At 54.7% G+C, this 13,357-nt stretch overlaps 3 protein-coding genes across 3 annotated transcripts; all 3 read right to left on the bottom strand.

Annotated features, from left to right (window-relative positions):
- Positions 1-296: 296 nt before the first annotated feature.
- On the bottom strand, positions 297-4,691 carry ETH_00019260 (zinc finger DHHC domain-containing protein, putative; the record flags this gene model as incomplete). The annotated part of the gene is made up of 7 exons (XM_013375712.1): positions 297-401; positions 501-548; positions 875-947; positions 1,378-1,442; positions 2,080-2,247; positions 2,807-2,924; positions 3,481-4,691. 7 exons carry the CDS (start codon positions 4,689-4,691, stop codon positions 297-299), a joined length of 1,788 nt encoding a protein of 595 aa, XP_013231166.1.
- Positions 4,692-7,300: 2,609 nt separating this feature from the next.
- ETH_00019255 (uncharacterized protein) lies at positions 7,301-8,095 on the bottom strand (the record flags this gene model as incomplete). The annotated part of the gene is made up of 1 exon (XM_013375711.1): positions 7,301-8,095. The coding sequence occupies one exon, from the start codon at positions 8,093-8,095 to the stop codon at positions 7,301-7,303; it is 795 nt and encodes a 264-aa protein (XP_013231165.1).
- Positions 8,096-9,954: 1,859 nt separating this feature from the next.
- On the bottom strand, positions 9,955-11,896 carry ETH_00019250 (TATA-box binding protein, putative; the record flags this gene model as incomplete). Its single annotated transcript, XM_013375710.1, has 3 exons — positions 9,955-10,109; positions 10,294-10,941; positions 11,242-11,896. The coding sequence occupies 3 exons, from the start codon at positions 11,894-11,896 to the stop codon at positions 9,955-9,957; spliced, it is 1,458 nt and encodes a 485-aa protein (XP_013231164.1).
- Positions 11,897-13,357: the final 1,461 nt, after the last annotated feature.

Genomic DNA, 13,357 nt, shown 5'->3' with positions numbered 1-13,357 from the left:
GCCGCTGCTGCTGCTGCTGCTGCTGCTGCTGCTGCTGCTGCTGCTGCTGCTGCTGCTGCTGCTGCTGCTGCCGCTGCTGCTTAAGTGACAATTGCTGCAAGAAACAGCTGCAGCTGAGACAGCAGCGCCTGCTTCTGCAGAAGCAGCAAGAGCTGCTGCATCAAGTGCAGCAGCAACAGCAAAACCTGCTGGTGGATCTTCAGCAGCAGCTGCTGCCGGAGCTGCTGCAGCTGCAGCAGCAGCAGCAGCAGCTGGAGCGTTTGTTGCTGGCGCGCCAAAATGCTTGCTCTTCTAAACTACACTGCATGCACCGCTGCTTCCCTAGGTTCACTTTGCTGCTGCTGCTGCTGCTGCTGCTGCTGCTCGTTGGCGTCGATCGGCTGGTCATTCGTTTTTAAAGCCTGCAAAAAAAGAGCACAAAGACGCAGTCAGCTGCAGCAGCAGCAGCTGCAGCAGCAACAACTGCAGCAGCAGCAGCAACAGCAGCAGCAAAAAATCACCTCTTGATGCTCGTTTGCTTTGGGTGTCAGCAACTCAACAGAAGACAGCTGCATCACAGACACACAAGACAAACAGCAGCAAACAAAAAAGATGAAAATAAATAAATAAAACCAAATAAATAATAAGACAAACAAATAAATAAAATGAAACAAAATAAATAAATAAATAAATTCATTAACAAGTACATCAGGCAGCAGAAACGCATGCAGAGAAGGGCAAAAAGCGCGAGGCAAGCCTGCGCTTCTTCCCTGTTGTTAATGCTGCAGCAGCAGCAACAACAGCAGCAGCAGCAGCAACGCGAGTAGCAGCAACGAGCGCAGCAGAAGCAGCAGCAGCTACAAGAGCAGCAGCAGCAGCAGCAGCAGCAGCAAACCTGCTGAACAGAGCCGCACTGGCTGACATCAGCAGCAGCACCCCTCCCTTTGCGGCGCGCCCGGCGCAGTCGCCTGAGCAGCAGCAGCAGCAGCAGCAGCAGCAGCAGCAGCAGCAAGGAGGAAATAAATGAAAAACAATTAAAACAAAATCAAATAAAGGCAATTGAAAGAATAAAAAATAAAAACTAACATGTCAGCTGCAGCAGCAAATAAAGGCGGTCGCAAATATCCTCGGCATCTTCTTTTGTGCAGCACTAACGCTGCTGCTGCTCCTGCTGCTGCTGCTGCTAATAAGAATAATTAATAACAATACTAATAATAATAGGAATCGTAATAATTATTAATAATAAAGAGTAATAATAAAAAAAACAAATAATAATAATAATAACACTAATAATAATAATGATAATAATAATAATAAACCCTTGAACACTATATACACAAGAATGCAGTTTTACTAGAAAACCAGTAGGGTTTAGGGTTTAGGGTTTAGGGTTTGTACTTCTTGTCTATGACGATCCACTCCACGCAGGGCCGGTGTTTTGTTGAGGGGCTTCTTCGTTCGACCTGGGAGCAGCAGCAAGCAGCAGCAGCAGCAGCAGCAGCAACAGCAGCAGCAGGCTCCCTTGTTCCGTACAACTTCGGCAGCAGCAGTAGCGAAAGAAAACGCGAAGCAGCAACGGCAAGGAAGCCAGCAGCAGCAGCAGCAGCAAAAGAAACGGCAGCAGCGACGAAAGCAAAACAAAAAAGGGCAGCAGCAGCAAAAGCAAAAGCGGCAGAAACAGAAAAAGCAGTAGCAGCAGCAGCACGAGCGACAGCAAAAGAAGCAGCAGCAGCAGCAAGAGGAAAGACAAACGGAGAAGCAAACAGCGCCATAAACCAACGGAAGCAAAAAGGTCACTAGTAGCAGCAGCAGCAGCAAGGACAGCACTAGATCACAAACAGCAGAAGCAGCAGCAGCACATCAAGACTAGCAGCAGCAGCTGCAGCAGCTGCAGCAGCAGCATCGAAGAACAACAGCAGCACAAGATCGTCACCACGGTCAGTAGCAGCAGCACTTCATCTCCAGCAGCGGAAACAGCAGCAGCAGCAGCAGCTGCTGCTGCTGCTGCAGCACATCGCGACCAGCTGCGGCCCTAGATCATCAGCAGCAGCCGGAGCAGCAGCAGCAGCAGCAGCAAAAGCAGCAGCAGCAGCAGCTAACCTCCTCCTCAACGCGCATGGTGATGTAGTCGAAAGTAGTCATGTGGTGCCGCAGCAAATAAAGGTGCAGCAGCAGCAGCTGCAGCACGAGGCCCAAAACGGGGGCATTTAAAGCAATTGGAACAGCAGCAGCAAAATAAAACACCACAGCATTGTAGCCCCCATAGACCTGAGCAGCAGCAGCAGCAGCAGCAGCACACGCAGCTGGTGGCGCCTTTGCAGCAATTCAATTATTTACTTAATTCAATGAATTTAATCTAATTAAATAAATGAACTTAATTTGCTTAATTCAATTTAATAATTAACATGCAATGATACAAGTGGAATAAAAGCCGCAGCAAAGACACACATGCAGCATCAGCAGCAGCAGCAGCAGCTGCTGCTGCTGCAGCAGCAGCAGCACGAGGCGCAGCGGCGGAGCACTTCAAGTCCGGCACAAAAGACGGAGCCAATTCTTTTGCTGCCAAATAAAGAGTGCAGCACAAATTAAAAAATAGACAAATTTTAATCAACTTCGCGAGAAACAGCAGCAGCTAGCTAGCCAGATAGCTAGCTAGCTAGCTAGCTAGCTGGCTAGCTGGCTAGCTGGCTAGCTGCCTAAGCAGCTAGCCAGCGCTCTAGCTAGCTAGTCACGCATCTAGCTAGCCAGCTAGCTGGCTAGCTAGCTGGCTAGCTAGCCAGCTAGCTAGCTGGCTAGCTAGCTACGCGTGTGTGCTGCAGCAGCTTACTTGCTTCCAGTTTTCTCGGCAGCTGCCGCTGACAGCTTCAGCAATAATTTGGTAAAGAGGCACCGCCACCAGCAGCAGCACAGTTGCAGCAGCAGCAAACAACATGCCCACAAACGCCCTGCAGCAGCAGCAGCAGCAGCAGCAGCAGCAATGTGCACATTGACGATTTATCCGCTGCAGCGCCAGCAGCAGCAGCAGATACAGCAGCAGCATGAACAGCAACGCCAGCAGCAGCAGCAAAAGCAACACGCTCCTCGCAAAAGCAATCAGCAGCACAGTGGTCAAAGCCCGCGTGAGCAGCAGCAGCAGCAGCAGCAGCAGCAGCAGCAGACCCCACCAGCTACAGCAGCAGCGAAAGAGCAGCAGGAAACCACCAGAAGCAGCAAACCATGCGCAGCAACAGCAAACCACGAGCAGCAGCGGCAACATCAACATCAACAACAAAAACAAACAGCAACAACAGCAACAACAGCAGCAGCAGCAGCAACAAAAGCAACAAAAGCACAAACAATAAAAGCAGCAAGAGGAACAAAAACAGGAACAAAAACAACAACAACAAAACAGCAACACCACGAAAACCGCAGCGACAAAAACAACCCCAGCAGCAGCAGCAGCAGAAGCGCAGCAGCAGCAGCAGCAGCAGCAGCAGCAGCAGCAGCAGCAGCAGGTTTTGCCTGTAGTTGGCCTTGCCGACGCAGTTGTTGATCCAGACGCAGTGGTGGTCAAAGACATCGACGCATTTGTTGCAGGAGCGGCAGTGTTTGCTTCTTTCGAGAACTCCTCCGCAGCAGCAGCAGCAGCGGGTGGCTTCTGCTGCAGCAGCAGCTTGCTGCTGCAGCTGCTGCTGCAGCAGCGCCTCCCGCTGCTCGAGGCGGTCGCGCTGCTGCTGCAGCTGCTGCTGCTGCCCCGGCGCGCCGCCCGCGCCCGGGGCCGCGGGCGCGTCCGCCGCAGCAGCAGCAGCGTCAGCAGCAGCAGCAGCAGCAGCAGCAGCAGCAGGACAGTAAGGCCCGGAAGCAAAAGCCAAAGGGTCTATGGGGTCTGCTGCAGTGCACCTGTAGGCCAGGCAAAAGAGAGCGCAGCAGCAGCAGCCGAAGAGCACCCCACAGGCCAGCCTGAGGTGTACAGACACCGCAGGAACTGCCACCAAGTAGAACAGCAGCAAGTCAGCAGCAAATAAAACCCAGGAAGCAACTTGATAAACTTGAAAAGGTTTGCTGAATCCGTGTCTCCGGATGAACTCTCCGGGGGGCCTCGAGTCCGTCCGGTCGATCCACGTGCACAGCTGCTGCTGCTGCTGCTGCTGCTGCTGCTGCTGCCGGTACAGCGCCTCCGCGTAGCCGCCTCGCCCCCGTGCTGCTGCGCAGCAGCAGCAGCAGCAGTGCCCTGCTGCGGAGCAGCGCCCTGCTGCGGAGCACGAGTCGGCGGGCCCGCTGCTGCTGCTGCTGCCGCCGACGGAGACCCCAGCCAACGCCCCCGACTCCCGCTGCTGCTGCTGCGGCTGCTGCTGCTGCTGCTGCTGCTGCTGAGAGGGTGGGGGGGCCCCTGAGGGGGGCCCCCAGTTCCCTGGGGGCCCCTTTTGCAAACTGTGGAGCTGAATGCCGGCGTTGGCGCCGGGAGCCGGGGTGCTGCTGCCGCGGACATCCCGCGAGGGCCGTGCTGCTGCTGCTGCAGCGGGAGCAGCAGCAGCAGGAGCTGCAGCAGGGGAAGCCGCAGCAGCAGGAGCCGCAGCAGGGGGAGCCGCAGCAGCAGGAGCTGGAGCGGGAGCAGCGGCGGGGGGCGCAGCTGCAGCTTCGGCTGCGCCCGCCGCTGCGGCTTCCGCTGCTGCTGCCGGCCGCGCTGCTGCTGCTGCTGCTGCTGCTGGGGCGGGCGGAGGGCCAGGCGGCATGGCGGCTGCGCCTTGAGTCGGGGTGTGCAGCAGCAGCAGCAGATTCAGTTGGTGAGTATTTGGTTTGCTGTTGCTGTCATTCCCGCAGCTTATCGAGGCCCACGGGCAGCGCTGGAAAGACAAAAAGGGAAAAGAAAAAGAAAAGAAAAGAAAAAGAAATGAAATGAAGAGCAGCAGCGGAGAAGATCGGGTTTGTGCAGGTTGTTGAGGTGTCCAGACAGCTGGTGGCGGGCGGCGGCGTCGGGCGCGCGCAGGAGAGTTTCTGCGGTTGTTTTTTGCGAAATTGAAGGGGGAAAAGTTTAAAATTGATAATTTAATTAAATAAGAGCGTTTGATTGGCGAAAAAACGGAGAAGAGCGGCGTTCGGGACCCTCAGGCTCGCCGCCCGTCGGTGAGCGCAGCCGCGGCGCCCCTGCTGCTGCTCTCTTCCCACTTCAAACATAACTCTTTCCCTTTTTTTCTCCAAAATAGTGAATCTAAAAGCAGCAAATAAACAAAAAAAGAACTTTGATGCAAAAAAGGAAGAGCCACTCGGCCCTTTGCTGCTGCGGCGGTCTCGCAGGCTCTGCTGCTGCGCAGCTGGGGCCCGTGGCTGCGCCGCTGCCGCCGCCCGCCATCTTTTTCTTCTTTCTTTCCCTCTTTTTAATTCTATTTTCGTTTTTTTAATTTAATTAATCCTTTTTAAATCAAATTCGAAGACATACAACCCCCGGGGGCCCCCGGGGGCCCCCCAGGCCCCAGCAGAAGACAAATCCCGAAGCTGCTGCGCCCAGCAGCAGCAAAAGGAAGATCTGCACATCTCTCGGGTGTACGTACACCCCAGCTTGCGCCCCAACGCCCTCCTCGCAGCAGCAGCGACTCCGGGGTGTACGTACACCCCAGCGCACATGCACTGCTGCTCTCCCTCTCAAAGGGCAGCAGCAGCAAAACCCCACAAGTCAGCAGAAGCAAAAGAAGAACCAGCAGTGCCTCCGGCTACAGCTAGCTGCAGCTAGCTGTGGCTAGCTACGGCTAGCTTGCACTAGCTGCAGCTACCCGTGGCTAGCTGCAGCTTGCTGTGGCTAGCTGCAGCTAGCTGTGACTAGCTGCAGCTAGCTAGCGACAGCTAGCTAGCTGCCTGGTTCCGGCCGCAGCTAGCTAGCCCCAGCTGACTCTGGCTGCAGCTAGCTAGCTAGCTAGCTACCATCAGCCACGGCGAGCTGCAGCTAGCTAAAGCCAGCTACAGCTAGCTACAGCTAGCTAGAGCCAGCCAGCATTAGACAGAGCTAGCTGCAGCTAGCTGCAGCTAGCTGCAGCTAGCTGCAGCTAGCTGTAGCTAGCTGTAGCTAGCTAGAGAGGAGCTGTTTAGAAGCCCTTTCTGTGTGTGTCTGTGTGCTGCGGAGAAAAGAAAGGAAAGAAGGGCAAAAATAAAGAAAACTGAATTTAATTGCAACTTTACTTGGTAATTTGAAGATTAAAATGATTTAAATGAAATGATTTAAGTGAAATTAAATGTCTTCCGGCTTTGCGCAGAAGCAAAAAGAGCTACGCAGACACCCCAGGTGTCACCGCAGCTCGAGCGCCGGCGGATTTTTTTCCAACTTTTTAATTTCATTTAAATATTCAAATTCTTTTGAATTATTTTAACTATTTTAAATTTTTATTATTTTTATTATTTATTTAATTAGTTTAATTATTTAGTCAACTAAGTGCTGCTTTCCCCGCTGCAGCTGTTTGCGCATCTCTATTTCTTGTTTGCTGTTAATACCATTATAATTGTTTTATTCATTATTACTTCATTTTAACTCTTTTAATTATTCTAATTGTTTTAATTATTTGAATTATTTAAATCATTTAGTTTGTTTATTTTTTTTGTCTTTTTTGTTTCAATTCAGAAAGCTGCTTCATTTGAAGGCGCGCATGCAGCACATTCAATTTATTTCGAAGTTGCAAATGTGAATTTATTTTATTTTGCCTTATTTTATTTTATTTTATTTTATTTTATTTTATTTCATTTTATTTGCTTTCATCACAAATAAATAAGCGATAATCCATTTTCTGTTCATCCCTCAAGTCTGCACTTTTACGTGGTTGTACATACACCCGGAGGCCCTAGGGTTTAGGGTTTAGGGTTTGGAGGTATAAATGGTTATGTGGCGCTGTTTGGTTGTCTGTTTTAAATGCAAATTAAAACTTTTTTGAAAAAATGAAAGTGAAAATTTGAAATTCAAATTTGCATTTTTGCTGCTGCGCACAAGCGCGCAGTGTACGTACACCTGAGAGCCTTCAAAATAAAAATGGAATTAAAAACAAATTTCAAATTAAACTTCAAACGATTTCAAATTAAACTTCAAATACTTTCAAATTAAACTTCAAATAATTTCAAATTTGTTTTTCTGCGAAACAAATGGAGCCCCAAAGGCGCCGGGGCCGCGGCGGCTGCTGAGGTGTACGTACACCTCAGCAGCAGGCCGCGCTGCTGCGGAGCTGTACGTACACCTCAGCGCCGCAGCCGCAGCAGCAGCAGCTCCTTTCAAAAATACCAGAACTTAAACAAATTGACAACTAGCAGACAAACAAAGTGCTGCCACCAGCAGCAGCAGCATCGGCAGGGCAGCTAGGAGCGGGCGCTAGCAGCGCCGGGAGCCCTCCGCGGCAGCAGCAGCAGCAGCAGCAACTGCTGCCGCTGCTGCTGCTGAAGCCCCAGACCTTCTTATCCGCAGCAAAGCTGCCCGCTGCAGCATCTGCAGCCCCAAGACATATCTGTCTATACACTGCGGGCCCTTGGCCTTCCCCGAGAGGGAGTCGGTGCTGCTGCCGGCCGCCCCCCCCGCTGCTGCTGCTGCTGCTGCTGCTGCTGCTGCTGGCAGCCTGCAGTGGCTGTAGGGCTGGCTGCAAAGGCCGCAAAAAGATCTCGTCGAGCGCAGCCGCCGCAGCCTGGCCCTCGCCTTTGCTGCTCTCGCTCTGCGAGAGCGCACCCGCACGACGCTGCTGCTTGCTGCTGCTGCTGCTGCTGCTGCTGCAGCAGGCGGGGGCGGCGCCAGCTGCAACCTGCTGCTTCCCCGCACCTCAGTGCTGCAGGGCTTAAAAGCTGCTGTGCTGAAAGCCCCCAAGTCCCCCCAGAGGCCTTCGCTGTTGCTGCTGCCCTTGCGCGGCTTTGCTGCTGCGCGCACCACCTTGCTGCTGCTGCTGCTGCTGCTGCTGCTGCTGCTGCTGGGTTGCAGGCGCGGGGACCCGAAGCCGTGCTTGCACCACCAAAGGCCCACAGAAAGAACGGCCAGGGCCAAAAGGCTCAGCACCACAATGACATATACTGCTGTTGCCTCTGGCCTGTGGCTTTGCTGCTGCTGCTGCTGCTGCTGCAGCGAAGCCTCGGGCCCGTCTGCTGCAGTGCGCAGGCGCCTGAGAGGCTCCACATGAATCATATTTCTCTATTTGGCATTAAAAGAAATGAAGAAACAAAAGCGGCTCGGCGGGGAGCTCACCGGCGCCTGTCTGTACACCTGAAGGCCTGCAGCAAGCAGGCGGGCTGCTGCTGCGCTGCAGCAGCAGCAGAGGCGCAGGCGAAAGCAGCAGCAGCAGCAGCAAACAACTTGCTGCCTTCCGCGCAGCAGGGCTTTCTGCTGGCAGCAGCAAGAGCCAATTCACTCATAAGGGGGACCGGGGGGCTTCTGGCCCCCTGGGGCGCCGCAGAGCATTGCTGCTGCAGCAGCAGCAGCAGCAGCAGCAAGCCACCCGCGGGAAGCCGCTTTGCTGCTGCAGCTCTCGAGGCCCCGGAGCGCCAGCCCGGCCATTGAAGTCAAACTGCTGCGCTGCTCATATCTGAAAAGCAGCTGGCAGCAAACAGGGGAGAGAGCAGCAGCAGCAGCTTCTGGCTGTGGGGCGGGGCGAAAACTAGGGGGAAACTTGGTGCTGCGCTGCTCCGAGGCGCCAAAATTGATTTCAGTTGAATTTAAAAAAGAAAAAACGCAGAAAAGAATTTAATGGCGAGCGTAAGCTCGTGGACGCCGCGCTGGACGGCGGAGCTGCAGCGGCGCGCTGTACATACACCGCGCGCACCGGCGACAGAAACCAACGCGATCTTCCGGTAAAAGACCGCCAGCGGCGAATAAAAGCTTTTTAAAACCGGAAAAACTAATATATAAATTGTTTTAAAGGCGAAAGGCGGCGGTGGAGGGGCCTGGGGCGCAGCCCCCAGCTGCGCGGGCGAAGAGCAGTGGTGCACACGGTCCTCGATCGTTTGCGCCGTCCCGGCCGCCGCGCCCGTCTGCGCCTCCCCGTTTTGAATTTGGATTCTTTTATTAAAAAGAAAAATCAAAAAAGGACAAAAAATAGATTTTATTTCGGCGTTTTTGTATCCGCGAAGGCGCGCAGCCCGCCGCGCCCGCGAAGGCACACCCGCACGCCGCGGCAGTGCGCCGACGCGACGAGCACTCTGCGCTGATCGAGGCTTAAAAGCTGCACAAATTCGAAATACTTTTTTTAATTATTCTTTTTTATTTAAAATAAATCCATTTATCAAAAAAAAATTAGCTTTACGCGCTGTTTCCCCCCTAGCCCGCACCTGCACACCCCAGCAGCACTTCTACAGGCAGCCGCTGCAGCCGCCGCCCAAAGAGCCCCTAACCCTAAACCCTAAACCCTAAACCCTAAACCCTGAATCCTGAACCCTCAGCGCAGTCTGTCGTTGCGCAGCCGCGCGGGATCAGGCCCCCCAGTGTACGTACACCCGAGCCTCACTGAAGTTGAATTCAAAAAAGTAATTTTTGAATCCAAAAATCTAATCTTACTTTTAGTGCAAAAGATTGAATATATTTTCTAAAATAAAAAAATAAAAATTACTTCTGTGGTTGTTTATATGTGCTGCTGTTCATTGCTGCCTGCTGGCAGCAGACTGAGCAGCAAGAGCAGCAGCAGCAGCAGCAGCAGACCGCGCAGCAATGGCAGCAGCAGCAGCAGGCTGCGCAGCAAGAGCAGCAGTGGCAGCAGCAGCAAAATCTCGATTTGGATTGAGTCTGTGTGCAGCAGTCCGACCCAGCTTGCAGCTTCGGCTGTTGCTGCTGCTGCGGCTCTTGCCGCTGCTGCTGCTGCTGCTGCTGCGGTCGCTGCTTCTGTCGCTGCTGCTGCTGCCGCTGCTGCTCTCGCTGCTGCTGCCGCCGCTCCGGCTGCTGCTGGCGCGTTTCTGGCTGCTGCTGGCGCGTTTCTGGCTGCTGCTGCCGCCGCTCTGGCTGCTGCCCCCGCTGCTGCTGCTCTGCTGCTGCTGCTGCTGCTGCTGCTGCTGCTGCTAGGTGTGGTACTTGAGCAGCACTGGAAAAAAAGAATTAAAAACTTCTTCAACTTCTGCTTCCGCGCGGCAGCCAGTTATAACAACTTTGCCGCTGACGAAAATCAGCAGCACGGCCTTCAGCGAAGGCGTGGGGCTGTAGCGGTACACCAGCCCTGCAGCACAAACCCTAAACCCTAAACCCTAAACCCTAAACCCTAAACCCTAGCTGCTTCGCCGAGGCGCGGCGAAGCAGGCGCCACAGCCAGGCCCGCAGCAGCGGGCGAGCACCCGGCCGCCGCAGCTCCCAAACCCCGAACCCCAAACCCTAAACCCTAAACCCTAAACCCTAAACCCTGCCTGCGAAGAGCTCGGGCTCGTAGCTGCAGAACTCTTTGTGGTCGAAGGCCAAACCCTCAAGCCTCACTGGGAGGCCGCAGTCTGCTGTTGCAACAATATTTTCTACGGCGAAGTCCGCGAGCCTTATGCTGCTGCAGTTCTGTTTGCTGCTGCTGCTGCTGCTGCTCTGTTTGCTGCTGCAGATCTGCTTGCTGCTGCAGTTCTCTGTGCTACTCTGGGGGGCCCCCTGCGCGGCTGCTGGGGCCCCCAGGGCCTTTTCAGGGGAGGGGGGCCCCTCTCGCACTGCCAGTTGCTGCTGCTCGGGGGCTGCAGCAGCAGCAGCAGCAGCACCAGCAGCGGCGGCTGCTGCTGCTGGCGCGGAGGCTGCTCCTGCTGCTGCTGCTGCTGCTGCTGTTGCAGTGCTGCTCTCGCTGCTCTCGGACAGCAGCGCCAGGGGCCCTGCTGCTGCTGCCGGGTCCCCCGGCGCCTCCTGCGTCTCCGGCGGCGGCAGCTGCAGCAGCTGCAGCAGCTGCTGCGGCTCCGCAGCAGCAGCAGCAGCAGCAGCAACAGGCGGTTTGGGGCAAAATATGGCCTGCAGCATTTTGACCAGCAGCCGCGCGGCCCGCAGCGCCGCGGCTTCGCTCTGGGCGCCGGTGAGCATAACTCGGCCTGCAGCGCGCGGAATCGGGCGAAAGGAGTCGAAAATTAATTTTAAAATTGAAAACAAATAAGAAATTAATAATATAAAAGTCTAAAAACAAATAAATGACGACAGATCGGCGGCGCGCGAGCAGCTTCGCCGGCGGCGCCGCGCGGAGAGCTGCCTATACACCTGAAAACGACGCGCCGCGGGGGGCTCTTTCGGGCGATTTTGCGGGTCATTTTAAAACATAAAAAGAGAAAAAAGAAACAAAATAAAATAAAATAGCGTTAAAAGGACAAATGGGAGGAAAAAGGGGAAAATCGCACCTGATCGGAATATCATGGCGGTGCAGCGCGGCCGCCGCAGCCGCACTATGCATGCGTTCACCTTCCGCGGGTTGTACTCTGCAAATCTGCAGCTAATTGCAATTCTGCGGAGGTCTAAAGACCCCCGCGGGCCCTCCAGCACGAACCGCCCGCTGGCTATTACGTTCTGCACCTGCACCGGCTGCTGCTGCTGCTGCGCCGCGCCCGCAGCAACCGCTGCTGCTGCTGCTGCTGCTGCTGCGCCCCCGCCGCCCACCGACAGCAGCTCGTGCCCGCCCCCAGCTGCTGCTGCACTGGGGGAGAGCCCGGGGGCCCCCGGGGCCCCGGGGGCCCCGGGGGTCCCGGGGGCCCCCGGAGATCCTGGGGGCCCCGGGGGCCCCAGGGGGCCCCCCAGGGCGGTGGGGGAGAGCCCCGCGAGCTCCGCTAAGGCGGAGTTGGAGGCGGCGTCGGAGTCTGCTGCTGCTGCTGCTGCTTCTGCTGCTGCTGAGGCCCCCTCTGGCAGCAGCAGCGCCATCAAACTGTCTTCAAGTGCTGCAGCATCTTCGCTTTGCTGCTGCTGCTGCTGCGCTGCTTGCTGCAGCGGAGAAGCAGGGGCCCGCCTTTTGCGCCTTAAGATGGAGTTGTCTGCGTCTTCGGGGTCTCCCGGTGGCAGCATTTTGCAGCAGCAAATGGAAAAAAGAGGAGAAACTGGCGCAAGAGCTGCTAGCAGCAGCTAAGGGAATAGCAGAGAGAGATGCAGCAGCAAATAAGATCCAAAAAGCGGAAAAAAGGGGGGGGAAACAAAAAAAATAAACCCAATTTCGAGACTTTTGCTGCTGCAGCTCAAGGGGCCCCCCGTGCTGCTGCGGGGCCCCTGAAGGCAGCACACCCAAGCTGCAGCTCGAGCCCCTGCATTTGCTGCTACTGCTGCTGCTGCTGCTGACAGCTTCTGCAGCGCAGCAGCAGCAAACTGAATTAAATGACCAACACGGAGAGGGCTAGGCCGCGGAGAGAGTGGGCGCTGAGGTGTACGTACACCTCATGCGCGTGAGGTAGCTGGCAGCAACAAACGCTGCTGTCGGCGGAGCAGAAACAGCAGCAGCAGCAGCAGCTGACAACCAGGAATAAATAACTATTTTAAATTTAATTAAATAATAAATTAAAAAGAAGAAAAACAAAAAAAAGAATTCGGCTGGCGCGGCTGCAAGCCGCGGCGTGGCGGCGCCGGGGCGCCCTGGGACGCAGACCAGCGGAAATGGCGAAGATTCTCGTTTAAATTGAAATTAAATTAAATTAAAATATCGATTTAATTAAATTTCAACGTTTAAAAGGAAAAAAGAACAATAAAAGTGCCTTTCTATCCTCTGATCGCCGCATGCAGCCCCAGCGCAGTCCCGCTACAGCGCGCCCTAGCACAGACGCAGCAGCCAGCCCGCCGCTATACTTTTAACCCTCAGAAACCCTAAACCCTAAACCCTAAACCCTAAGCCCTAAAACCTAGGGTTTTCCCCTGCACAGCTTCCCAACGCCAGCTGCAGCAGAAAGTGTGTGACCAAACAGCAACAGCAGCAGCAGCAGCAACGGCAGCAGCAATGGTTGGAGAATACCGAAAATGGCAGAGGGGGTACCGAGCTCGAATTCACTGGCCGTCGTTTTACAACGTCGTGACTGGGAAAACCCTGGCGTTACCCAACTTAATCGCCTTGCAGCACATCCCCCTTTCGCCAGCTGGCGTAATAGCGAAGAGGCCCGCACCGATCGCCCTTCCCAACAGTTGCGCAGCCTGAATGGCGAATGGCGCCTGATGCGGTATTTTCTCCTTACGCATCTGTGCGGTATTTCACACCGCATATGGTGCACTCTCAGTACAATCTGCTCTGATGCCGCATAGTTAAGCCAGCCCCGACACCCGCCAACACCCGCTGACGCGCCCTGACGGGCTTGTCTGCTCCCGGCATCCGCTTACAGACAAGCTGTGACCGTCTCCGGGAGCTGCATGTGTCAGAGGTTTTCACCGTCATCACCGAAACGCGCGAGACGAAAGGGCCTCGTGATACGCCTATTTTTATAGGTTAATGTCATGATAATAATGGTTTCTTAGACGTCAGGTGGCACTTTTCGGGGAAATGTGCGCGGA

This window comes from Eimeria tenella, genomic scaffold (genome assembly GCF_000499545.2).
Source record: "Eimeria tenella Houghton genomic scaffold, Eth_scaff3, whole genome shotgun sequence".
Lineage (NCBI taxonomy): Eukaryota > Apicomplexa > Conoidasida > Eucoccidiorida > Eimeriidae > Eimeria > Eimeria tenella.
The sequence above is the reverse complement of the archived record's forward strand: the minus strand, read 5'-3'. Positions and strand labels throughout refer to the sequence as shown.